Source organism: Oncorhynchus gorbuscha, linkage group LG25, assembly GCF_021184085.1.
Source record: "Oncorhynchus gorbuscha isolate QuinsamMale2020 ecotype Even-year linkage group LG25, OgorEven_v1.0, whole genome shotgun sequence".
In the NCBI taxonomy this organism is placed as follows: domain Eukaryota; kingdom Metazoa; phylum Chordata; class Actinopteri; order Salmoniformes; family Salmonidae; genus Oncorhynchus; species Oncorhynchus gorbuscha.
The window spans coordinates 17,344,611-17,368,138 of record NC_060197.1 but is presented as its reverse complement, the minus strand read 5'-3'; the positions used below and the strand labels follow the sequence as shown (position 1 = coordinate 17,368,138).

The following is a 23,528-nucleotide window of genomic DNA, read 5'->3' as shown; positions in this document are numbered from 1 at the left end:
GTGGGCACTCGCAGCGTGGCTGGCATGGGCACCCTATCGCCAAGGCAGTTTAGAAAGGAGCAGAATGCGCTTCAACAACAGAGTTAAAAGTTAAAAACATGGAACCCCAAAGCCTGAGAGCAGTGACAGGCAGGGAAGTGTAGGACCACAATGCATGCTCTGACGATACACTCATGCAAACGGACACATAGTATAGTACAGTACAATACAGTGGCTACTTGGACCTGCACTGTTGCAACCTCAACCTGACTCCCGTGGCAAAGACAACACGCTGCGAGATGCGAGAGAATATCGATTGATATTCCAAAGTTTCATACTGAAAGAAGTACAAATATTATATAAAAGTGTCCAATGATAAAAAATCATTATCATTAACATGTACTGTAAACATTGAGTGAGAGTTGGAAGAATAGAGAGACAGAGTAGAGAGAGATAGAAAGAGACCAGAGATGGAGAGAGATAGAAAGAGACCAGAGATAGAGGGAGAGATAGAAAGAGACCAGATATAGAGTAGAGAGAGATAGAAAGAGACCAGAGATAGAGGGAGAGAGATAGAAAGAGACCAGAGATAGAGGGAGAGATAGAAAGAGACCAGAGATAGAGTAGAGAGATAGAAAGAGACCAGAGATAGAGGGAGAGAGATAGAAAGAGACCAGAGATAGAGGGAGAGATAGAAAGAGACCAGAGATAGAGTAGAGAGATAGAAAGAGACCAGAGATAGAGGGAGAGATAGAAAGAGACCAGAGATAGAGTAGAGAGAGATAGAAAGAGACCAGAGATAGAGTAGAGAGAGATAGAAAGAGACCAGAGATAGAGTAGAGAGAGATAGAAAGAGACCAGAGATAGAGTAGAGAGAGATAGAAAGAGACCAGAGATAGAGGGAGAGAGATCGAAAGAGACCAGAGATAGAGGGAGAGAGATAGAAAGAGACCAGAGATAGAGGGAGAAAGAAGGAAATACATTTCCAGTACAACAGTCAAGTGATTCCACATCCAGAGACAATAGAACCTTTTCGCCACTCTGCTCCTGAAAAGGCCAGTCCCCAGGAAATTCCTTCCTATCCTCCTTTCATTCTTCCTTCCACCATTCATCCTTTCCTTAACTCTGCTATTCCATGCCAGGTGAGCTGGGAATACCAGACTCTGTCTATCTGTGTCCCAGAGAGTGTCCCCATTTGCCGATATACAGAAAGTCCAGACAGAGGAACGCTTGACAATGAAAGTAAACATGCCCTTATTGACTCCATCTGCCCGTTCCAAAGTAGAACCGCTCAGTAAGAACATTCTGCCAGTCAGTCAATCTCCATTAGTGCAATGAGAGAGAGAGCGAGAAAGCCAAGAAGGCCTCTCCTATCACTGAGTGATGCAGAGAGGAGAGAGACAAAGAAATATTTGAAGAGGTGTTGTTTGAGACCATGGGGCATCTCCGCACCCTTCAGATCTGCGTCTGCAGGGGGTGTCCTGGGGGGGTATTTAATGGGTGTCCATCGGGGCTTTGGACAGGGTACCCTGGGGGTGTGTAGGGAGGGGGTGTGGGCAAGGGCTTGATGCCTCTGGTCCTCATGTAGGAGAGGAACTGGTCAGGGATCTCAGCCAGGACATCCTTGGCTAGACGGGCCATACTCAGGATGTGGTTCCCTGTCCGGTCGATGTAGTCTCTGAACGGGACAAACTGGACGACAAGAGAAAGACAAAGACAGGGCAGAAATTAGTGACAGTACAGTTAATATATAGGTTTGTTTAGCTACTAAATGCTGAATCCTAACTGGAAACAGAGAGAAGAAATGGAGCTGGAGAAATATACTCTAATATACTCTAATATATACAAAAAATGTACAAAAATAAAAGTATCGGCAATATATAGTAGGTGTTAGGCCATTATGTGTGAATTCTGCAAAATACTTCCAAAGACCTTTGAAAAACCTATGTTGAGACTTTTTGGACCCACAGTACAAGTAAAACATTAATTTATTCATAACAGTTGGCAAATTCAGAGCGAGGTGAAAGAGGCCTAGCTAATCAGCTATCAAAAAAAGCCTTTCGTTTCCCTCGTCTCTTGTTGCTATGTACAGTGCATTGCTAGCGAACGCTCAGTCGCTTTCATATCTGAACTAATGAGGCTGGGGGCAGAGACAGTTTTATCACAGAAGTGTCTTTCATAGGGGTCCTGCCTGTCTGTGTGTAGAGGCAGCTAACTATCCAGACTGACAGATTGTGAGGGTGTGAGTGGGCTAGAAAGAGCAGAACGGACCTCTTTCTAGCCCACTCACACCCTGTGTGTGTGTGTGTGTGTGTGTGTGTGTGTGTGTGTGTGTGTGTGTGTGTGTGTGTGTGTGTGTGTGTGTGTGTGTGTGTGTGTGTGTGTGTGTGTGTGTGTGTGTGTGTGTGTGTGTGTGTGTGTGTGTGTGTGTGTGTGTGTGTGTGTGTGTGTAGACCTCCTAGCCAGGTCCACAGCAGAGCAGCCTTGATGTTCTCTCTGTGTTAACAAGGCTCACTAATGAGCAGGGGGAGCGTAATGATCTAGCCCTCTATCATATCATCCACACAGAGGGAGGGAGGTGAGGGAAGAGGGAAAGAGGAGTTTGAGATGGAGGAGGAGGAAGAGGTGGAGGGAGGGAAGTAAAGAGGGAGGAAGAGAGGAGCCCCTTCTGTTGTCCAACAGAGCAGGGGAAGACCTGATAGGAAACGGTGCCTAATAGGCTATTATCATATAATGGTGGCTAACCATTTGGAATAGCATGGAGGCTAGCCATTTGGCACAATAGCATAGCATGGAGGCTAGCCACATCAGGGCTCATGTAGCATGGAGGCTAGCCATTTGGCACAATAGCATAGCATGGAGGCTAGCCACATCAGGGCTAATGTAGCCTGGAGGCTAGCCACATCAGGGCTAATGTAGAATGGAGGCAAGCCACATCAGGGCTAATGTAGAATGGAGGCAAGCCACATCAGGGCTAATGTAGAATGGAGGCAAGCCACATCAGGGCTAATGTAGAATGGAGGCAAGCCACATCAGGGCTAATGTAGAATGGAGGCAAGCCACATCAGGGCTAATGTAGAATGGAGGCAAGCCACATCAGGGCTAATGTAAAATGGAGGCAAGCCACATCAGGGCTAATGTAGAATGGAGGCACGCCACATCAGGGCTAATGTAGAATGGAGGCACGCCACATCAGGGCTAATGTAGAATGGAGGCAAGCCACATCAGGGCTAATGTAGAATGGAGGCAAGCCACATCAGGGCTGCGGTAATGTCCTGTGGGCAGATTCTGTGTGTAGACAGGACTGAATGGGATGCGTCACAGGTTATTTGGATGTATCAGGATTTGGGCGAAGGCTGTGCTTAAACTTCTTTGTCTTGAGTGCTTCGTGCATGTGCCCACACGGATAGGAAGGGGGGGGGGGCTTTGGCTGAGAATTTCCTTTTGCGAGGGTGGAGACTTCGATTATGCCGAAACTCTCAATTTCTAACACGTATGATCACAGAAGTTAATCAAGCAGCTGACCAAATTATGCAAGATTTGACCTCTTGGTTAACAGAGATTAGGAAAACCCTCTGCGGGGTTTCTGTCCATCTGGCCTGATGAAGGAGAGCAGAGCAGGTGGGAAGGATCTGAAATCAGACCAGATGTCTGTCTGTCTAACGACACAGATGTTAACTCTAATGTACAAGCACTACTATCTGTGTAAAGGTCTTTTTTGTGCTTTTTATGTACGATTCTGTTGATTCCCCCGTTCGGATTTCCTTCCCAATTTGTTTTCTAGTACTTCTAGTTTCTAGATTCTACTACCATTGATCATCATTATGTGCATATAAACAGTATGTTGTAGCCCTGACTGTTCTGTGCTATGCTATGCAATCAAGTGTATTTTTATAAAGCCCTTTGTACAATAGCAGTTGTCACAAAGTGGGGCCAGATGGATGCAGACAGTTTCTTTTTTTGTGAGGCGTATTCTAATGCTCCCAAAACCCTACCTATTTGACTCCATGCATCTGCATCTTCCACCTAGCAGTGGAACCTACAGAAGGAACACGGCGTACCTGAACAATGTCCCTCTCCGCATATCTTCCTCTCGACGAGATCCTCACTTCATCCCCGTCCAACTCGATCATCGCTGAGGAGAAACATGATACTGTAGTCATCATCTGCTCAGTGGAGTGTGTGTGTGTGTGTGTGTGTGTGTGTGTGTGTGTGTGTGTGTGTGTGTGTGTGTGTGTGTGTGTGTGTGTGTGTGTGTGTGTGTGTGTGTGTGTGTGTGTGTGTGTGTGTGTGTGTGTGTGTGTGTGTGTGTGTGTATGTGATGCGTGTGCGCATACGCAGGTATGTGCATTTGTGCATCTGTGTGTGTTTGTGTGTTTCTTACCATCAAATTCTGCTGGTCCCACCCCTACGATGATAATCGACATGGGAAGACACGATGCCTGGGTAGGACACGAGGAAACAAAGTTGAGTCCCATATTCTCCCCATTATGTCTGTGACATAACGTTGAGTCTGTCACACAGTATAAATATTCATAGGATTCTGTCAGACAGTCTGAGAAATGAGTTTTATGAGTGATGTTGACTGAGAACCTATACAGCCTACAGCCTATACAATAAAGTTGATTCACCCCAAGCTGTGTCTGTGTGTGTGTGTAAATATTCATGGCGTGTGTCTGTGAGATGTAGCATCTTCCTGAGGGCTGCGTGGGACAGGAACACCTCTCGGAAGTTGGGGATGAGAACATAAATAAATAAAAGTCCCTCAACTCACACTCCCCCAACACTTGTGTGTGTGTATATGTGTGTCTTTGTGTGTGTGTGTGTGTGTGTTTGTGCCATAACTCCGCCACTGCTCTCTCCATCTTTATGAGTGATGAGTTAGTTTGACTGAGGTGTTACCCCAGGGCTGTAGAATGATGAGTTAGTTTGACTGAGGTGTTACCCCAGGGCTGTAGAATGATGAGTTAGTTTGACTGAGGTGTTACCCCAGGGCGGTAGAATGATGAGTTAGTTTGACTGAGGTGTTACCCTTGGGCGGTAGAATGATGAGTTAGTTTGACTGAGGTGTTACCCTTGGGCAGTAGAATGATGAGTTAGTTTGACTGAGGTGTTACCCCAGGGCTGTAGAATGATGAGTTAGTTTGACTGAGGTGTTAGCCCAGGGTGGTAGAATGATGAGTTAGTTTGACTGAGGTGTTACCCCAGGGCGGTAGAATGATGAGTTAGTTTGACTGAGGTGTTAGCCCAGGTGGTAGAATGATGAGTTAGTTTGACTGAGGTGTTACCCCAGGGCGGTAGAATGATGAGTTAGTTTGACTGAGGTGTTACCCCAGGGCTGTAGAATGATGAGCTAGTTTGACTGATGTGTTACCCCAGGGCTGTAGAATGATGAGTTTTTCAGAATGTCTTGTTTATCTAGGAACTGATCCCAAGTCAGCCTTTACCTCTCCCTATATATATATCTAGTGACTAGGGCCGGGATTCAATCAGATCGTGGAAAATTCAGATCAGATTTGGAAAACTGTCCATTTAAAGGTCATTCCGATTGAGCCGACATATGCAGGGTTTACCGTGAATGTGGTCTTCGCCAAAGTGGGAACATTGCTTAGCAGTTGTTGTTGTTCTTACGTTGACGATGGACTCCTTGGTCTGGGCCATGTCTGAGATGACTCCATCTGTGATGATGAGAAGGACGAAGTACTGAGAGCCATCATTCACTGACGCAGCATACCTACAGACAGGAGAGATAAACACAGAGTACATAGGTGAGCCACACAAGTGTTTATATTATCCATAAAACCCTACATTATACAATTGTCTTTATTTCCTACAGATGTAACCTCTCAAACCCGGCATGAACTGGCTGGGTAGTGATATTATTTCCGGCACCTACTTTACACAACATGGACCCTGGCCTCTGACTGCTTCCTGTGCTTCTCAAACACACGTAAGGTGTGAGGAGAGACAGAACATCAGATGCTTGCAGCGTCGGATACAGAGACGAAGACAGAGAAGTCAATTGAACAGTTATTAAACTGCGAGGAGCGTGAGGCAAGGCAGAGAAGGAACGGAGTGGTTATTATTAAAACGTGGGGGCGAGTGGCACACGGCGAAACGAGGAGATGAGACAGAGTAGATGAGAGGAAAGGAGGGAGGGGTAAGGTAGTGTTCTAGGATGGCACTAATGATTGTGGATTCTGAAAGCCACACACAAATTTTGCACTGGGTTGTCACCCCTCAACTCAATATTTCTACCTTGGCCTCCGAGCAACAACAAATAGGCACACACACATGCATGTGGAGACACACACACACACACACACACACACACACACACACACACACACACACACACACACACACACACACACACACACACACACACACACACACACACACACACACACACACACACACACACACACACACACACACACACACACACACACACACACACACGTCTGTTAATCTCAAGTCTTCTGACAGCACCTTTACTTCATTAAGCAAAACTCATTAAGGCTTAAGGACTGTGTGTGTGTGTGTGTGTGTGTGTGTGTGTGTGTGTGTGTGTGTGTGTGTGTGTGTGTGTGTGTGTGTGTGTGTGTGCGTGCGTGCGTGCGTGCGTGCGTGCGTGCGTGCGTGCGCGCCCACACATATATGTGTGTGGGAAGGACTGTGTAGTCATTGTTCACTGTTCACTCACACAAACAACATGTTTACAGGTTAACTAAAGAACAGAACGTGACAAAAGTAAAAATAAAATACTGTTTTATGTAACAGCTCAGAAGCACCTTTTATGGGACTCAATTAACGTTAAAGTTCTACAGTGGAATGCTGTCACACTGATTATTTGTGAGATTATCTCTGTGCTTGTGAGCTGAGTAGCATAGTCACCCTTAAGAATTGAAAAATCTTGGTTAAGTGTCCGTTAGTCTGACCGTGTGGCCGAAACACTGTCACCAACTTATACTCAGCATAATACTCTGAGTTATGTACCGAAACATCTACTTGTACTTATAAAAGTTGATCCATCTCAGTTAATTCTCTGTTAGTCAGCAGACTTCCTCTGTCGTCCTTTCTGCTCCCAGGGAAACGACTCAATCGCAACACACAGCCTGCGTCGCGAATGGCTCATTGGAACGCAGAGGACAGTGAATCGATACACACGTTCAGGCCATCTTAGTTAGTATTGATCTACTCAGGACTCAGGAATCATGACATATGGCTCTATATAGACATATGGCTCTCTCATGCCTGGGAGATTTAGGTGTGCATTGGTAGGAATGTGATCTGAAATGTAATGAAGGAAGACCTGTAGATGTCACCCTCTGTTTTTTTTCACCCTGCTATGCGTATCCAGTCAGTTCAGGGAGTGAATCTAAAGACTCCACAATAGAAAACCGCGGGTAATATAATTTTCAAATCACAAATTGAATTTCAATTTGGTTCACAGATTCACTGAAATGAATCGAAAACTGAAGTGACCTTAAAGCTGTTTCAAGTCCAGCTGTGTTCCTCATAGCCCCCTTACCTGGCCACATGGTTGATGACAGGAGAAAAGTTGGTTGGGCCGTAGAGGCAGACAGACTTCAGGCTCTGGTAATATGCCTCCATCACTCCATCTATACCTGCACAGTATGGGTTTTGGGGGTTGCCATTCTGGAAGACACAAAAAGAGAAGGAGGGTAGTTAAACATCTTTCATCAATCCCAGTCAAGCAGGAGAATAACATTTTAAAAAAAGAGAAGAATCTAAAAAGAAAAATGTAAGATATTTCTAATTAAATTCTGAAGCAGGGGAATGAAGTAGGAGAACTAGGAAAGAAGAGACTGAGAGGAGGATAAATACACATCTTTCATCAATACAACTTTAGGCCCAGTCAGAGATATGGAAAATCCCTGCTGAGCATGCTGGAGGCATGTTCCTGTCTGAGTGGTATCCTACTGTTTACAGTACTCTGTAGAGCTGAAGACGGAAAGAGAGCGAGGGGGAGGGAGGGCATGGGAGGGAGGGCTGTCTGTGATCAATGTTTTTCTTTACAGAGAAGACAGTTACTGTTCTCCTTGGCAGTCATAGAGCTCAGTGGTAGTATTTGTTTTTTAGGACTTGGCATCCTAAGCCTCTACAATACAGCCACTAAGTAGACATTGAAACTTTGAGCCTGCCTGGAGTGCCAGGTAGGTGGAGTTTGCTTAGGGTTTTGTCGCTCTTTCACTTGTCTAATTACTTACATTTCGATTGGTGCATCTGCAGCTTTTAACCAGGTATAAATAAAACAAGCCCGTAACCACGGCAAACGCATTAAGTACATGTGCTCCATGCAGGGAGCAAACCCACAATTTAACCAACCGAGCCAGGACTGAACAACTCTGGTGTTGGGGTACCCGTCCAACCTCTCTGAAGCCAAGAGCAGGGATTATCTTATCAGGGTTTAGGGGGATAGAGGTCAGGGGTTAGAGGTCACTCACCAGGGCGAACTCATGTGAGACCCGTCCGTCGGGGGGAAGCTTGGCTCCGAAGCCCAAAGCAGGGAACATCTTATCACTGTCGTAGTCCTGGATGATCTCCCCTACAGCCTTCAGGGCCATGGCGTAGGCATTCATCTGGTAGGGACTCATGTAGTGGAGGGAGGTGGGCTGGGCTGGGTTGCCTGGGAAACAGGTACAGTAATGGTAAATAATGGGACAGTAATAACAAGGTACAATAATGGAACAACAGAGCCAGATATAGAAAGGAACGGCTGTGTCTCAAATCTAACTCCATTCCCCATTTAGTGCACTGCTAGCGCATGCTGTTTATGGTAGAAAGTGGTGCATTATATGTGGAATACAGTGTTATCTGAATTCTGCCCATACTTTTGCCCAGAAAGGTAGTTGAGTGTTCAACCAAAAGGCTGCTATTTTTAGACAGCATAATACACCATTTCACCTAAGACCGTGTTAGATCTCTTTCCCTGCCTTTCCCTCTATATAAGACTCTGGGTAGTGGGTACAGTATGAGTGTAATGAGCATAACTACATGACCAACATGAGCAGGAGAATCATTTCACTTTATAGCACACTGGCTGTAGTGGTTATGAGTATAGTGACATGAACTTTAGATCTTTTAACGGCCCTATTGGACACACATCCATAACATCAGCTCCAGCACATCATATATTGGACCTCGTCAAATAAAAACAAGGAAGCAATAACCCTACGCTCATGAGTTATCAGTGGGGTCTAAGTTTGAATTGAACCATCTGCTGTTATCTAAGAGATATGGTAGTCCCAGTCAACCTCACTATAACGTCTAAGAGACGGGTCATTTCCTCCCAGCCTTGCTATAACAGGTACACATTAAAATATACAAGAGAGGCACATTCATTCCTGTTATCACCACTAAGCTATCATCTCTTTTACAGCATTAGGTTTTAGCCTGCCCTGCAATAATGGAGTAGGGCTATTACAGATCACCCCATATGCATACATTTAAACAGCCCTGGTTGAGCATTACGAGAAGTGTTGAGTGTGTGTGTGTTGCTCACCGTTTGAAGCGGTGAAATCAATTGCCACTGTGAAATTAATCTGGGTCCTGGAAGGTAAAAGCAAGAGGAGAGTAATTATTAAATTTACCACACACTAGCATAGACACACACACACACACACACACACACACACACACACAACACACACACACACACACACACACACACACACACACACACACACACACACACACACACACACACACACACACACACACACACACACACACACACACACACACACACACACACACACACACACACACACACACACACACACACCATTGGCTGAATGAACTTTAGTAAACACAATATTCTGATTATCATAGCTCAAGCAAGCAGGCAAGTTGAAAGCACTCCTTGCCCTTGATGCCTGAAGAAACCAAATCTAATTTAAATAGAGAACTTTCTAATCCCATGAAGTCAAGACAAAAAACAGGTTCAACAGATGAGCGCACACAGTGCTGATGTGTGCTGTGCGTGCCGTGCGCTATAGCTCACACATCCTCTTGCCCTCTCCACCACCTCCTGTATTTGAATAGATCAGGTACTGTAAGGAACCATTGGACTTGTCACCCTGTGACACAATGTGGAGTGCACTGCACAGCCCGCAGACACATGTTAGTGCAGCAGACCTGAAGAAGCTTGTTTACTCATTGTGAGGGAGGGGGAGAACCAGACCAGGGGTTCTGTGCTCTCCTCTCCCCAGCTCTGAGCCACTCTGCCTGCGTTGGCTGTGGTTCAGGTCAGGCTAGGAGCCATGAGGCGGGTATGGATGGATAGGGCCCTGGTCGGGCTTTCCGCTACTGTCTAGTACACACAGACACACACAGCCTGGGTCTACTGCTGGGAGAGGAAGGGGTGGGTGGGGAGTGATGCCTGAAGTACGGCACTGTCGCCTCATGTTAGGGCAGATAGAGTCTGGGAGGGGAGGAGGGGAGAGGGTGGTTGAGAGGAGGGAGGAATAAGGAAGGAGCAGAGGGATGCTTGCATCATTCCCCCCCGAGTTAAATCACAAATGTAGTGTTAAATCACTCATTTACGCTTCGTTTTGCATGCATGCTAAGAATGTGTTTGAGCCCATTTCTTCTTATATATATTTTTTTCAACCCAATTTCGTGATATCCAATTGGTAGTTACAGTCTTGTCCCATTGTTGCAACTCTCGTACGGACTCGGGAGAGGCGAATGTTGCGAGCCATGCGTCCTCTGAAACACGACCCCCACTGCTTCTCGACACATTGCTCGCTTAACCCAGAAGCCATTGAGCACATTTCTTAAAGAATATTTGTGTAGGGGTAAAAAGTTACATCTGCTAGTGTAAGTCAATGTGCACATTATACTGGGCTATCCTGCATCAAACATATCATGTTTTAACTCCACTGAATTGTAATGTAACTCATGTTACATTAATTCAACTATTTTTGTCCCTCAGTATAATTCAGTGCCAAGATGTACCACTCAATATTTAAGAGCATTGGTACGCTGCAGAAGTCAGTGGAGAGGAGACAGTTTATATTCAGAGAAAGGAACAGGGAGTCAAGTATTCAAGGAGAAAAGGAGGTGAGACAGTGGTGTATTGGAGTCATATCTGGTCCAGCTCTCTGTGCCAAGAGGGAGACAGACAGACTGGCCCACCAGCCTGAATTATGGATCTCTCCTCAAACACACACACACCCACACACTGAGCGTTTCCACCTCGCTCAGAGTATGAGAACAGCCAGAAACAGGGGAAGGAGATGGATAAAGAGAAAAAAAAGAGGAGTAGAGAAATGTATCCTAGTCTGAAATGAAATATTACTCAGTCATTTCCATATAACTCAGAGACTGTAAATCAGTGGAGATACAATCTAATTATTCCCATTACAATGCAGAGGACTCTCGCTAAAGGTCAGCTGAAGCTTCTGCACCAATCACCGATGAGTGTGCACAGTGAGGTAAGAGTGAAACATCACCCCATTGGCTCCAGGTGTTGCCCCTGGCAATGCATGTTCCAGGAAAACTAGCCAGCCCGTTCTGACCATAAAGGGGCAATCAGCAGTTGCGAAATCAATTTTTTCACTAATAAATTAATGATATGTACCCATATGTTCTTAAAGAATATCACTTATAAATAACTCATGAGCTTAGTTCAACTGTTGTACCCTCATCAATACCCAAAATATAAGCTTGTTTGTAAACCAATGTTGGTAAACAAAGTAAATGCAAACAAATACTGTCACGCCCTGGTCGAAGTATTTTCAGGTCAGGGTGTGGCAGGGTTTGGCATGGGTTTATTTTCAGGTCAGGGTGTGGCATGGGTTTGTGTATGTGGTGTTTATGTATTGGGATTGTAGCTAGTGTGGTGTTCTGGTTAAGTGTGGTGTTTATCGTTGTCTCTGATTGGGAACCATATTTAGGCAGCCATATTCTTTGAGTTTGTCGTGGGTGATTGTCCTTAGTGTCTTTGTTCCTTGTTCTGTGTGTATGTGCACCAGTATTAGGCTGTTTCGGTTTTCATTACGTTTACTGTTTTGTAGGTTTTGTATTTAGATTCGTGTTACGTTTGTTCATTAAACATGGATCGCAATCTACACGCTGCATTTTGGTCCGACTCTTCATCACACCTAGAAAACCGTTACACACTGTATAGCCTCAAAACATAGTTAAAACAATAAAGCTGATATCATGGATGGTCAGGCCTTGCATCCATATATCTGTCTATGAATTTGAGAAAGTTAACATTTCTCCAGCCCCATCCCTCAGCTTTTTACCGAAATAGGGGCAGGGATTGCGCTTTGTTATTGCTTCTACTGCTTATCGCCACTTTAACCCAGCTCAAACAGATACGGAGAGAGAGATCATTTTTAGCTAAGCTTGCCTTGAAACGTTATCTAAAAGCAACATTAAAGTAACGGATAGAAATTCAGCTCTTCTCAAGTGACGGTAAAGCAGGAAATCCCTAAGGAAGTGACTATGAGGACTTCATAGCAAACCATTTCATGTCTGCCTGTGTTATTAGCTGGATTATTATCAGAGAGAGGAGAGGAGAAGCAGAGAGAGGAGAGGAGAGTGGAAGAGAGGAGAGGAGAGTGGAAGAGAGCAGATGAGGAGTGGGAGGAGGTAGGGGGCGGATAAGGGGTAGAGAGAGGTGGGGGGGTTTTCTCATGCTAAACAAACATCTAACATACTATGACTAACATACTGTCCCTTCCAGCCTTGTCTATGAGTAGTGATTCATAATAAGTAAATAGCACTACATAAAGGAGTGTTATTGTATTAGTGGCATCCATCTGCCCCTGCCAGCGGACATGGGAAACCCTGTAGGAGTAATTCGTATTGGTCCTGTGGCTAATTAAAATCATCAATTTCATGCATAAATTAGGACTCCATCTCCCCAAGCGTAAGTGACGAGGCAGTCTATAGAGAGACTACATGGGCTCACTTGAAAAAAACATGTCAATCCCAATGTCTTCCCTGGTTAAATAAAGGTTAGAAAATAGAAAGAGTGGAGGAGTGTGAGCCATATTGAAGCTATCAGAGTGCAGGGGGATGAGGTGCGTACACACCCCGACTCATGCTTATGTCTCCTATATGATAGGATCAGTGCAGCACCTTTCTCTACAGCGCTCCTTTTATTTGCCTCCGTGCAGGAAGAACCCCCCCCCCATCTGTCACAAAGCCAGCTGATGACCAATTCACAGAAAAATAAAAACACCTGGGAAAGAAAGAAACTTGTCTGGAGAGATGAGGAAAGATGAGCTAATGAAAACAATGGCAGTGTAAGTACAGAAGATTAGGGTGAGCAGAGAAGCATCCTCCTTTTGTTCCTGGAGTGGAGAGATGGAAAGAGAGAGAGAGAGAGAGGTGGGCTGGGTTAATGAGAAAGGAGGGGAGATATATGATGGGAAATGCCTATTGAACAGCTGGGACTCGGAGAGCGATCCATTCCTAGTGTTATTGTTAAAGCCCTGGGTGCTTCAACTGAACAAGGCTCTGACAATGTATGACAAACCATGGTACTGTGCAGTGGTGAGGACACTGTGAAAGTTCAGAGAAGAAGGAAAGGAGGATAGAAGGAGGAGAAGACTGATTGTTTACATGCTGCCCACATAAGGTAACACCAGCAACCACTAAGGGTACATTGATGCGCGCTTAATACAACTTGAAAGCCGCACAAGCAGAACAGAAGGTTGGATTAATTCTGTTTCAAATGGACCGTGTTCATCCCTTTGAATACAATAACTGGTGTTGATACATTAACACTGAATGAGGGTCCCAATCCCACGCACACATGCACACACATAACAGCTGTGTGCTGCCAGATAAGAGATAGGGGATTTATAACACACTACCCATCCATTCGCTATGCTAATTCCAATGCTAATAGTTGTGGTGCTTTCCCATTCACTTTTGAGCTAATGAAAATTAGCAGATTGGAGTGAGTCACTAACAATGGCTGCTCTCACTCAGAACCTGTCAGGATGAGGGCTTCAATACGCTCTTGGCTAATGAAGTGAATCTCCATACAGGTGTCAATCAAAATCTAAATGCTGTGGAGAGGAGAAACAACAACTAATAGAAGAGAAGAAAATAAAAAGGGATTATATACTGAAAAAACACAAATGCTACAATTTCAAAGATTTTACTTAGTTACAGATCATATAAGGAAATCAGTCAATTGAAATAAATTCATTAACAGCCTAATCTATAGATTTCACATGACTAGGAATCCAGATATGCAACTTTTGGTGGCAAATGCCTTAAAAAAAAGGTGAGGGCATCGGTCAGAAAACCAGTCAGTATCTGGTGTGACCACCATTTGCCTAAAGCAGCACGACACATCTCCTTTGCATAGAGTTGACTGTTGTCCCACGCCTCTTCAATGGCTGTGCAAAGTTGATGGATATTGGCGGGAACTGGAACATGCTGTCATTCACGGCGATCTAGAGCATCCCACACATGCTCAATGGGTGACATATCTGGTGAGTATTCAGGCCATGAAAGAACTGGGACACATTTTCAGCTTCCAGAAATTTGAATTTTACCCCCTTTTTTCAATCTTGTCTCATCACTGCAACTAACTAACAGGCTCGGCAGAGGCGAAGGTGGAATCAAACGTTCTCTGAAACATGACCCACCTCACCGCACTCCTTAACAACCGCCAGCTTTAACCCGGAAGTCAGCCGCACCAATGTATCAGAGGAAACACCGTTCAACTGGCGACCGGAGTCAGCCCGCAGACACCCAGATCGCCACAGGGAGTCACTAGAGCGATTATGTTCATTTTCCCGTAGCTTATGCCTGCCCATACCATAAACCTCCCCTCCCCGCCACCATGGGGCACTCTGTTCACAATGTTGACATCAGCAAACGATGAGTATCTTGGCAAAGGAGAAATGCTCACTAACAGGGATTTAGAACATTTCTGGGATCTTTATTTCAGCTCATGAAACATGGGACCAACACTTTACATGTTGCGTTTATATTTTTGTTCAGTGTAGATTATACCTATTAAAGTAACATGCTATTTCTTATCAAACAAGCCAAACAGATGAAGAGACACAAGGGGGTATGAGAAGGCTGTGTGAGAAGAGCTCAGCATGAAGCAGTTATTATGAAACATGAGCACTATAGTCCATTATCATCCATTTAGGCTTCAAACAGCAAAAACATCGCTTTCCACTTCATTTAGTCACACAAATGTCAGGGTACACCACTTACCCTCCTTGGCCCACTCTGTCAAAAACACATACAATGTTGGGAGTTAGGAAAGTGCTTTTTATTCTACAACATTCAGAAGGACCTAGTTTTGTGTATGCATTTTACATAAGCAGAGTAAAAAAGTAAACTCTTGTCTCCTACACACTTGTCTCCAGTTACACTGTTAACCTCCATCACACTCATACACATTAAACCACATCAATATACACAGAGTGTACAAACATTAACAACACCTTCTTAATATTGAGTTGCCCCCCTCCCCCATAGACTACAAGATGTCGGAAGCGTTCCACAGAAACTTCCCACAGTTGTGTCAAGATGGCTGGATGTCCTTTGGGAGGTGGACCATTCTTGGTACACACGGTAAACCGCTGAGTGTGAAAACCCCAGCAGCGTTGCAGTTCTTGAAACAAACTGGTGCGCCTGGCACCTACTACCATACTCAGTTGAAAGTCACTTCAATATTTTGTCTTGCCCATTCACCCTCTGAATGCCACACATACATAATCCATGTTTTAATTGTCTCAAGGTTTAATCATCCTTCTTTAACCTATTTCCTCCCCTTCATCTACACTGACCGAAGTGGATATAACAAGTGACATAAATAGGGGATCACACCTGGATTCACCTGGACAGTCTACATCTTGGAAAGAGCAGGTGTTCTTAACGTTTTGTACACTCAGTGTACAGCACATATTACATGCATCCACAGGATCAATTCAGAGATGGTCACACCTCCATATCACTGTGGACAACGGCCATTGTGTTACATACAATCAGGTGCATAATGACTGGCACCCTTGATAAAGATGAGCAAAAAATACTGTATAAAATCTATTCTATGCAAAACAAAATATAGGGTTATTATTTTATAGTAATACAATTTCTCGGAGAAATAGATTTCGTGATAGCACCAATGCTGTTTATCAAACTCCAGGAGGTGCTTTGCAGTGGCGTGTCCAGAACATATATTAGCATACAGCAGTAAATTCACTTGAAAGTGCCCTACAGAGTGCGAGTTATATTGTAACATTCAAGGAGTCACTTTTTTATGGGACCTCCTGTGTGTTTTTTAAAATGGGTTTTATAGTAAAGACATGTACAGTTGAAGTCTGAAGTTTACATACACCGTAGCCAACTACAATTAAACTCAGTTTTTCACAATTCCTGATATTTAATCCATGTAAAAATACCCTATTTTAGGTCAGTTAGGATCACCATTTATTTTAACCTTTTATAACTAGGGGGCGCTATTTTAATTTTTGGATGAAAAACGTTCCCGTTTTAAACAAGATATTTTGTCACGAAAAGATGCTTGACTATGCATATAATTGACAGCTTTGGAAAGAAAACACTCTGACGTTTCCAAAACTACAAAGATATTGTCTGTGAGTGCCACAGAACTGATGTTACAGAAATAACCCAGATATAAATCCAATCAGGAAGTGCCGCATTTTTTAAAACCGCCTCATGGCAATGACTCCTTATATGGCTGTGGAGGAGCTAGGAGTCAGCTTATGTTTTCCCAAGGTGTCTGCAGCATTGTGACGTATTTGTAGGCATATCATAGGAAGATTGACCATAAGAGACTACATCTACCAGGTGGACGCTTGGTGTCCTCCGTCGCAATTATTGCGTAATCTCCAGCTGCAGTATTTTTCCGTTTGCCTCTGATGAGAAACCGACTGCCAGGAATGATTTTTCATCGAAAAGAATTGTGAAAAACACCTTGAGGATTGATTCTAAATAACGTTTTCCACGTTTCTGTCGATATTATGGAGCTAATTTGGAGAAAAAAAATTGGCGTTGTAAGTGACTGCATTTTCTTTTTTTTTTTCTTAGCTAAACGTGATGAACAAAACGGAGCTATTTCTCTTACACAAATAATCTTTTTGGAAAAAATGAACATTTGCTATCTAACTGAGAGTCTCGTCATTGAAAACATCCGAAGTTCTTCAAAGGTAAATTATTTTATTTCAATGCTTTTCTTGTTTTTGTGAAAATGTTGCCTGCTGAATGCTAGGCTTAATGCTATGCTAGGCTATCAATACTCTTACACAAATGCTTGTGTAGCTTTGGTTGAAAAGCATATTTTGAAAATCTGAGATGACAGTGTTGTTAACAAAAGACTAATCTTGTGTTTGAATATATTTATTTCATTTCATTTGCGATTTTCATGAATAGGAAACGTTGCGTTATGGTAATGAGTTTGAGGCAATGATTACGCTCCCAGATACGGGTTTGGAGTCGCAAGAAGTTAAGAATGTGAAATGTCAGAATAATAGTAGAGAGAATGATTTATTTCAGTTTTTATTTCTTCCATCACATTCTCAGTGGGTCAGAAGTTTACTTACACTCAATTAGTATTTGGTAGCATTGCCTTTAAATTGTTGAACAAGGGTGAAATGCTTTCGGTGGCCTTCCACAAGCTTCCCACAATAAGTTGGATGAATTTTGGCCCATTCCTCATGACAGAGCTGGTGTAACAGTCAGGATTATAGTCCTTCTTGCTCGCACATGCATTTTCAGTTCTGCCCACAAATGTTTGTTTTTTTCAGTTCTGCCCATGGCTTTGTGATACCCACACCAATACCTTGACTTTGTTGTCCTTAAGCCATTTTGCCACAACTTTGGAAGTATGCTTGGGGTCATTGTCCATTTGGAAGACACATTTGCCACCAAGCTTCAACTTCCTGACTGATGTTTTGAGATGTTGCTTCAATATATCCACACAATTTTCCACCCTCATGATGCTATCCATTTTGTGAAGTGCACAATTCCCTCCCGCAGCAAAGCACCCCCACAACATGATGCTGCCACCCTCGTGCTTCACGGTTGAGATGGTGTTCTTCGGCTTGCAAGCCTCCCCCTTTTTCCTCCAAACATAACAATGGTCATTATGGCCAAACAGTTCTATATTCGTTTCATCAGACCAGAGGACATTTCTCCAAAATGTACGATCTTTGTTGCCATGCGCAGTTACAAACCGTAGTCTGGCTTTTTCATGGCGGTTTTGGAGAAGTGGCTTCTTCCTTGCTGAGTGGCCCTTCAGGTTACGTCGATATAGGACTCGTTTTACTGTGGATATAGATACTTTTGTACCTGTTTCCTCCAGCATCTTCACAAGGTCCTTTGCTGTTGTTCTGGGATTGAGTTGCACTTTTCCCACCAAAGTACGTTCATCTCTAGGAGACAGAACGCGCCTCCTTCCTGAGCGGTATGACGTCTGCATGGTCCCATGGTGTTTCTACTTGCATACTATTGTTTGTACAGATGAACATGGTACCTTCATTGTTTGGAAATTGTTCCCAAGGATGAACCAGACTTGTGGAGGTCTACCCTTTTTTCCCCTGATTTTCCAATGATCTCAAGCAAAGAGGCACTGAGTTTGAAGGTAGGCCTTGAAATACATCCACAGGTACACCTCCAATTGACTCAAGTGATGTCAATTAGCCTATCAGAAGCTTCTAAAACCATGACATAATTTTCTGGAATTTTCCAAGCTGTTTAAAGGCACAGTCAACTTAGTGTATGTAAACTTCTGAACCACTGGAATTGTGATACAGTGAATTATAAGTGAAATAATCTGTCTGTAAACAATTGTTGGATGTCCTAACCAACATGCAAAAAGTACAGTTGGTTAAGAAGAAATTTGTGGAGTGGTTGAAAAACAAGTTAATGACTCCAACCTTTTGTGTATGTAAACTTCTGACTTCAACTGTATTTTGTGTGGTAAGCTGTTAGTAGCCCATGTGCCTCATCCAAATAATTTGGTCTATTTTCACCTCTTAATTTCGCTTACGTTACTGTTCTGACATGGTGGTGCATGTGTAGCCTATAACCTGTTTTTGAGAAACATCATATAATATTGTAAGAGGTTTCATTGTCTGCTTATATGCCCCTTTTATTTATCCTACGGTTCTGACTTGGTGTACAGGGAAAATACTGTAAGAGCAGCCCATGTTCTGCATTCTGTCGCTGTACATTTCAAAAGTGCTGAACACAGTAATATTGACTATGTCCGCCTTAGCTCACTCATTAATATCGAAATTACAGAATGGCTCTTATCCACACATCATTCCCTTATGCCATAGTGTCTACATCTCAATTGACAGTAGAAACCACATTTGTTTAAGCAAGTCAGCCATATCAGCTATGTTTAAAAAAAGGCAGTAAACGAGGCTGATAGAACTGCCAGACAAGGCTCCGCTGATAGCCAGGTGTAGCGGTGGTAAGGATTCACCCCATTGTGCTGAAAAGAAAGCTCTGCTGTTGGGACAGCTTTATGTAGGCCCTAACAGTTTGTGGGCACCGCGTGTCATCATTATAGTGCAAGTAATGTATTGTTTAGTGTTGTGTAGTGGCTTTGCTGGCATGCATCTAAAATAAAATTGGGGAGTTTGCCCCACCAAGATTTACATGCTAAAATCGCCACTGAACCTGACAGCGCTTGAGAGGATCTGCAAAGAGAATGGGCGAAACTCTCCAAATACAGGTGTGCCAAGCTTGTAGCATCATACCCAGGAAGACTCAAGGCTGTAATCGCTGCCAAAGGTGCTTCAACAAAGTACTGAGTAAAGGGTCTGAATACTTATGTAAATGTGATTTTTTTTTAAATGTATACATTTGCAAACATTTCTAATAATGCATTTTTGCTTTGTCATTATGGGGTATTGCGTGTAGATTGATGAGGGAAATAGTTTTAAAAATATATATTTTAGAATAAGGCTGTAAGTAAAGTAACAACATGTTGAAAAGGTCAAGGGGTCTGAATACTTTACAAATGCATTGTAGATGTACCGTTTACACATTCTGTATCATGTGCATGTGACAAGCTTTTATTTTATATAGTGTATGTTTACCACAGATGGTAATGTGACGAACAACACGACCTGTACCAAAGTCAGATAAGGATAAAGGCCAAGGACTAGATAAAGTGTATTTGTACCTGGAGTTTTTCCTTATTGCAGGCTACTACTTTCACCACTTTCACCACTACACTAACTTACCATCTCTGTTTAGCACATGGTCTCACATGTGAATCCTTAAAGAGATGGGTGGGGCTAAGGCTTAAGAAGATGTGAATTATGCTAAATTAGTGTAGACAAAGAAAAGGGTAATTTCCTCAAAATTGGCATTTATCAACTTTCAAATTAGAAGTGGGGTTTATCAACTTTCAAATCACTCCATTGTAGTGCATGGTATATCATTTTCTAGCTCTGAGTCTCTACTTTTATTGAATGTAAAAAACAAAATTTCAAATTTTGCTACATAAGACCAAATCAGTCACTTACACTGAACAAAAATATAAACACAACATGTAAAGTGCTCATGTTTCATGAGCTGAAATCTCTACCATAAGCCACCACCAACGTTGTTTTAGAGAATTTGGCAGTATGTCCAACCGGCTTCACACCCCTGTGTGTGTGTGTGTGTGTGTGTGTGTGTGTGTGTGTGTGTGTGTGTGTGTGTGTGTGTGTGTGTGTGTGTGTGTGTGTGTGTGTGTGTGTGTGTGTGTGTGTGTGTGTGTGTGTGTGTGTGTGTGTGTGTGTGTGTGTGTGTGTGTGTGTGTGTGTGTGTGTGTGCGTGCGTGCGTGCGCGCGTGCGTGCGTGCGTGCGTGCGTGTGTGTGCCTGGCTGTCAAGTGGGTTGATATTTACCCTCCCAGGCCCAGTCATGTGAAATCCATAGATTAGGGCTTAATGAATTTACCTCAATTGTTTGGTTTCCTTATATGAACTTTAACTCAGAAAAATCTTTTAAATTGTTTCATGTTGCATTTATATTTTTGTTCAGTATTTCCATCTATTATCCACATACTCTTTGGTATTCTGCCGATACCTTATTGATTGGTAGAGGAAGTAAATGTAGATCTCACATGGAACGGTCAGTGACCTCAGCCTCTGGCTTGTCCTGTATTACCCATATATGATGGGAGGAGAGACATCCACCTCTATAAACATGTAGATACATCAGCTGTCTCATTGACTGGGGCTGTGAAGACCCGGGACAATTTACCAGTCTTGCAATACTTTTTCCATGGAAACATTTTTTACACGAAGCAGACCAAACTCTTTGGTCCTTTAAAAACCTCATGAGGTGCCAAATATTGTGTGCTATAGGTTGGAAAATAAATAAATGTGACTCGGGATGACAACATAATGATGTTTGTTTCCAACATTAGGGACGTTTTTCCTAAAGAAGTCAAATTTGCTTCATATTTTGCTTCCTTGCCACCACACTAACAAGTATCGCGACACTGGTATTGTCCCGGCCCTAGTTATTTATATATTCATTAACATGTATTTTAAAATTGATGTTGACTGAGAACACATTCACAACAGTAACCTGAGGGTAGATTCACATACAGCACATGACTACACTTCCTGAACTACACAGGAGGGTCAGTGTCAGTGATGATTACCCCTCAGCTCACCCTCAGGCGACAGCTCAAAACAGGACCAACTTCCTACATGTCAGACTGTATAGGACTTGACTACATGCCGAGAGGAAAGAGCTCCATATCAATGAAATGTTGTGCTTGATTGAAAAAAGCTCCCCACTCCTCCTCTGACTGCCATTGACAATGTACATGCTCATCGAAATACTGAGAGAGCTCTGACAGTTTAAGGGTCAATGCACCACATGTTAGTCTGCTACCCTACCTATCCTTGTTGTACAATACTACACATGATCCATGACCTTTAGATGAGAAGTGTTGTCAAGAACAGGCCATAAGAGGACTGGAGTGCTGCTTTCAAAATGGCCATTCTGTGTCTCTCATTTGGTCACAGACCTCTCTCACGTTCTCCCCCTCTCTTTGTCTCTCTGATTTTCTGACTCTCTCCATCTCGGTCTCTCTAAACCTTTCCCTCTCTTCCTTGTTTAACCGTTCGACCCATGCTCTGGAGTGCAAGCCTGACTAGCCTTCCCTGCGAGTCTTATGAAAGTCAGAAAGTGTGTGTGGGCGAGCGTTCTGCTACGCACCACTGCACACACTCAGCCACCATCACCCATTCAGCCATGGACTAGAGGGCCGGAATGAACACACATACAGTTCACTCTCCTCACGTCCCCCTCCACCGGACTTCACATCTGCATACCTGTCAATCTCTCCCTTTTCTCTCGACTTCTCGGTCTTTCTTTTTCTTTTCTATATGAATAAACGAGGGAATGCAGGAGTGAGAGGTTCTTTCACTCCGTCTCTGCATTCACACTGTAGAGAGAGAATGCAGTGTCACTCACCCTCCTTTGATGTAGTCGAGGAAGGTGACTTCTATATCCACCAGGAATGAGAGCAGAGTTACCTGGAGACAATATGGATACAAGGATGGCAGGATGGAACAGGCTTTACAATAAAGACAATGACTAAACCAAGCTCAAATCAACATAAACAAGATAAAAAGAATGGATGGACAGTGGCCGTTGTGGCTTACCGTTCCAGAGTTTAGGTATTTTTTCTTTTTTCCTTTCTTCTTCGGATTCATAACCTGTGGAGAGAACAGCAAATAAAAAATACATGCACACACTAGCACGCACGCACACATAACACAGACACCGTAGCAGTTGGTTTCCCTTGTGTTGTGTTCAGTAACTGCTCTGGCAAGAGTAGATGTCACATCAAGTCAACAGATAGACAGAGAAGACCAGGGAGACGGGAGCTGCTCACAAGCGGCGTATTTCACAAGTAAAACAGAAGATGGTGATCATCGGGCAGGGTGGATAACCATAAGCAGTGTTTGTGTTTGTTTGTGTGAAGGGGCAATGTGTACAACAGAGATCGGGCCCCATGCAAGGGTAGCATTCCAGAGAGACATCAGAGACTGTAACGTTCTTTGTTTCACGGAAACATGGCTCACTCGAGACACGCTATCGGAGTCGGTACAGCCACCTGTTTTCTTCACGTTTCGCACAGACAGAAACAAGCATCTCTCTGGCAAGAAAAAAGGCGGGGTGTATTCCTTGTGATTAACAAGATGTGGTGTGATCATAACAACATACAGGAACTCGAGTCCTTTTGTTCACCTGACTTAGAATACCTCACAATCAAATGCCGACCGCATTATCTACCAAGATAATTCTCTTCGATCATAATCACAGTCGTTTATATTCGCCCCCAAGCAGACACATCGACGGCCCTGAAAGAACTTCATTTGACTATGTAAACTGGAAACCACATATCCTGAGGCTGCATTTATTGTAGCTGGGGATTTTAAACAGGCTAATCTGAAAACAAGGCACCCCAAATTCTATCAGCATATCGATTGTGCTACCAGGCCTTGCAAAACCCTAGACCATTGTTATTCTAACTTCCTCGAC

The 23,528-nt window shown here is 43.5% G+C and overlaps 1 protein-coding gene across 4 annotated transcripts in view; it reads right to left on the bottom strand.

The window, feature by feature from the left end:
* Positions 1 to 840: 840 nt before the first annotated feature.
* LOC124013818 (copine-8-like) overlaps positions 841 to 23,528 on the bottom strand; it is a 112,639-nt gene continuing 89,951 nt past the window's right edge. For 2 of the 4 annotated variants that reach the window (XM_046328368.1, XM_046328369.1), the window contains 10 exons: positions 22,646 to 22,699; positions 22,455 to 22,516; positions 15,211 to 15,225; positions 9,509 to 9,555; positions 8,451 to 8,632; positions 7,514 to 7,641; positions 5,611 to 5,713; positions 4,364 to 4,421; positions 4,041 to 4,114; positions 841 to 1,671 (listed from right to left, as the gene is read on the bottom strand). In XM_046328368.1, the coding sequence (XP_046184324.1) occupies positions 1,435 to 1,671; positions 4,041 to 4,114; positions 4,364 to 4,421; positions 5,611 to 5,713; positions 7,514 to 7,641; positions 8,451 to 8,632; positions 9,509 to 9,555; positions 15,211 to 15,225; positions 22,455 to 22,516; positions 22,646 to 22,699 (960 nt within the window). In that variant the 3' untranslated portion in view covers positions 841 to 1,434. The remainder of the gene's footprint in view (positions 1,672 to 4,040; positions 4,115 to 4,363; positions 4,422 to 5,610; positions 5,714 to 7,513; positions 7,642 to 8,450; positions 8,633 to 9,508; positions 9,556 to 15,210; positions 15,226 to 22,454; positions 22,517 to 22,645; positions 22,700 to 23,528) is intronic. The other 2 variants (XM_046328370.1, XM_046328371.1) reach the window with 1 other exon arrangement.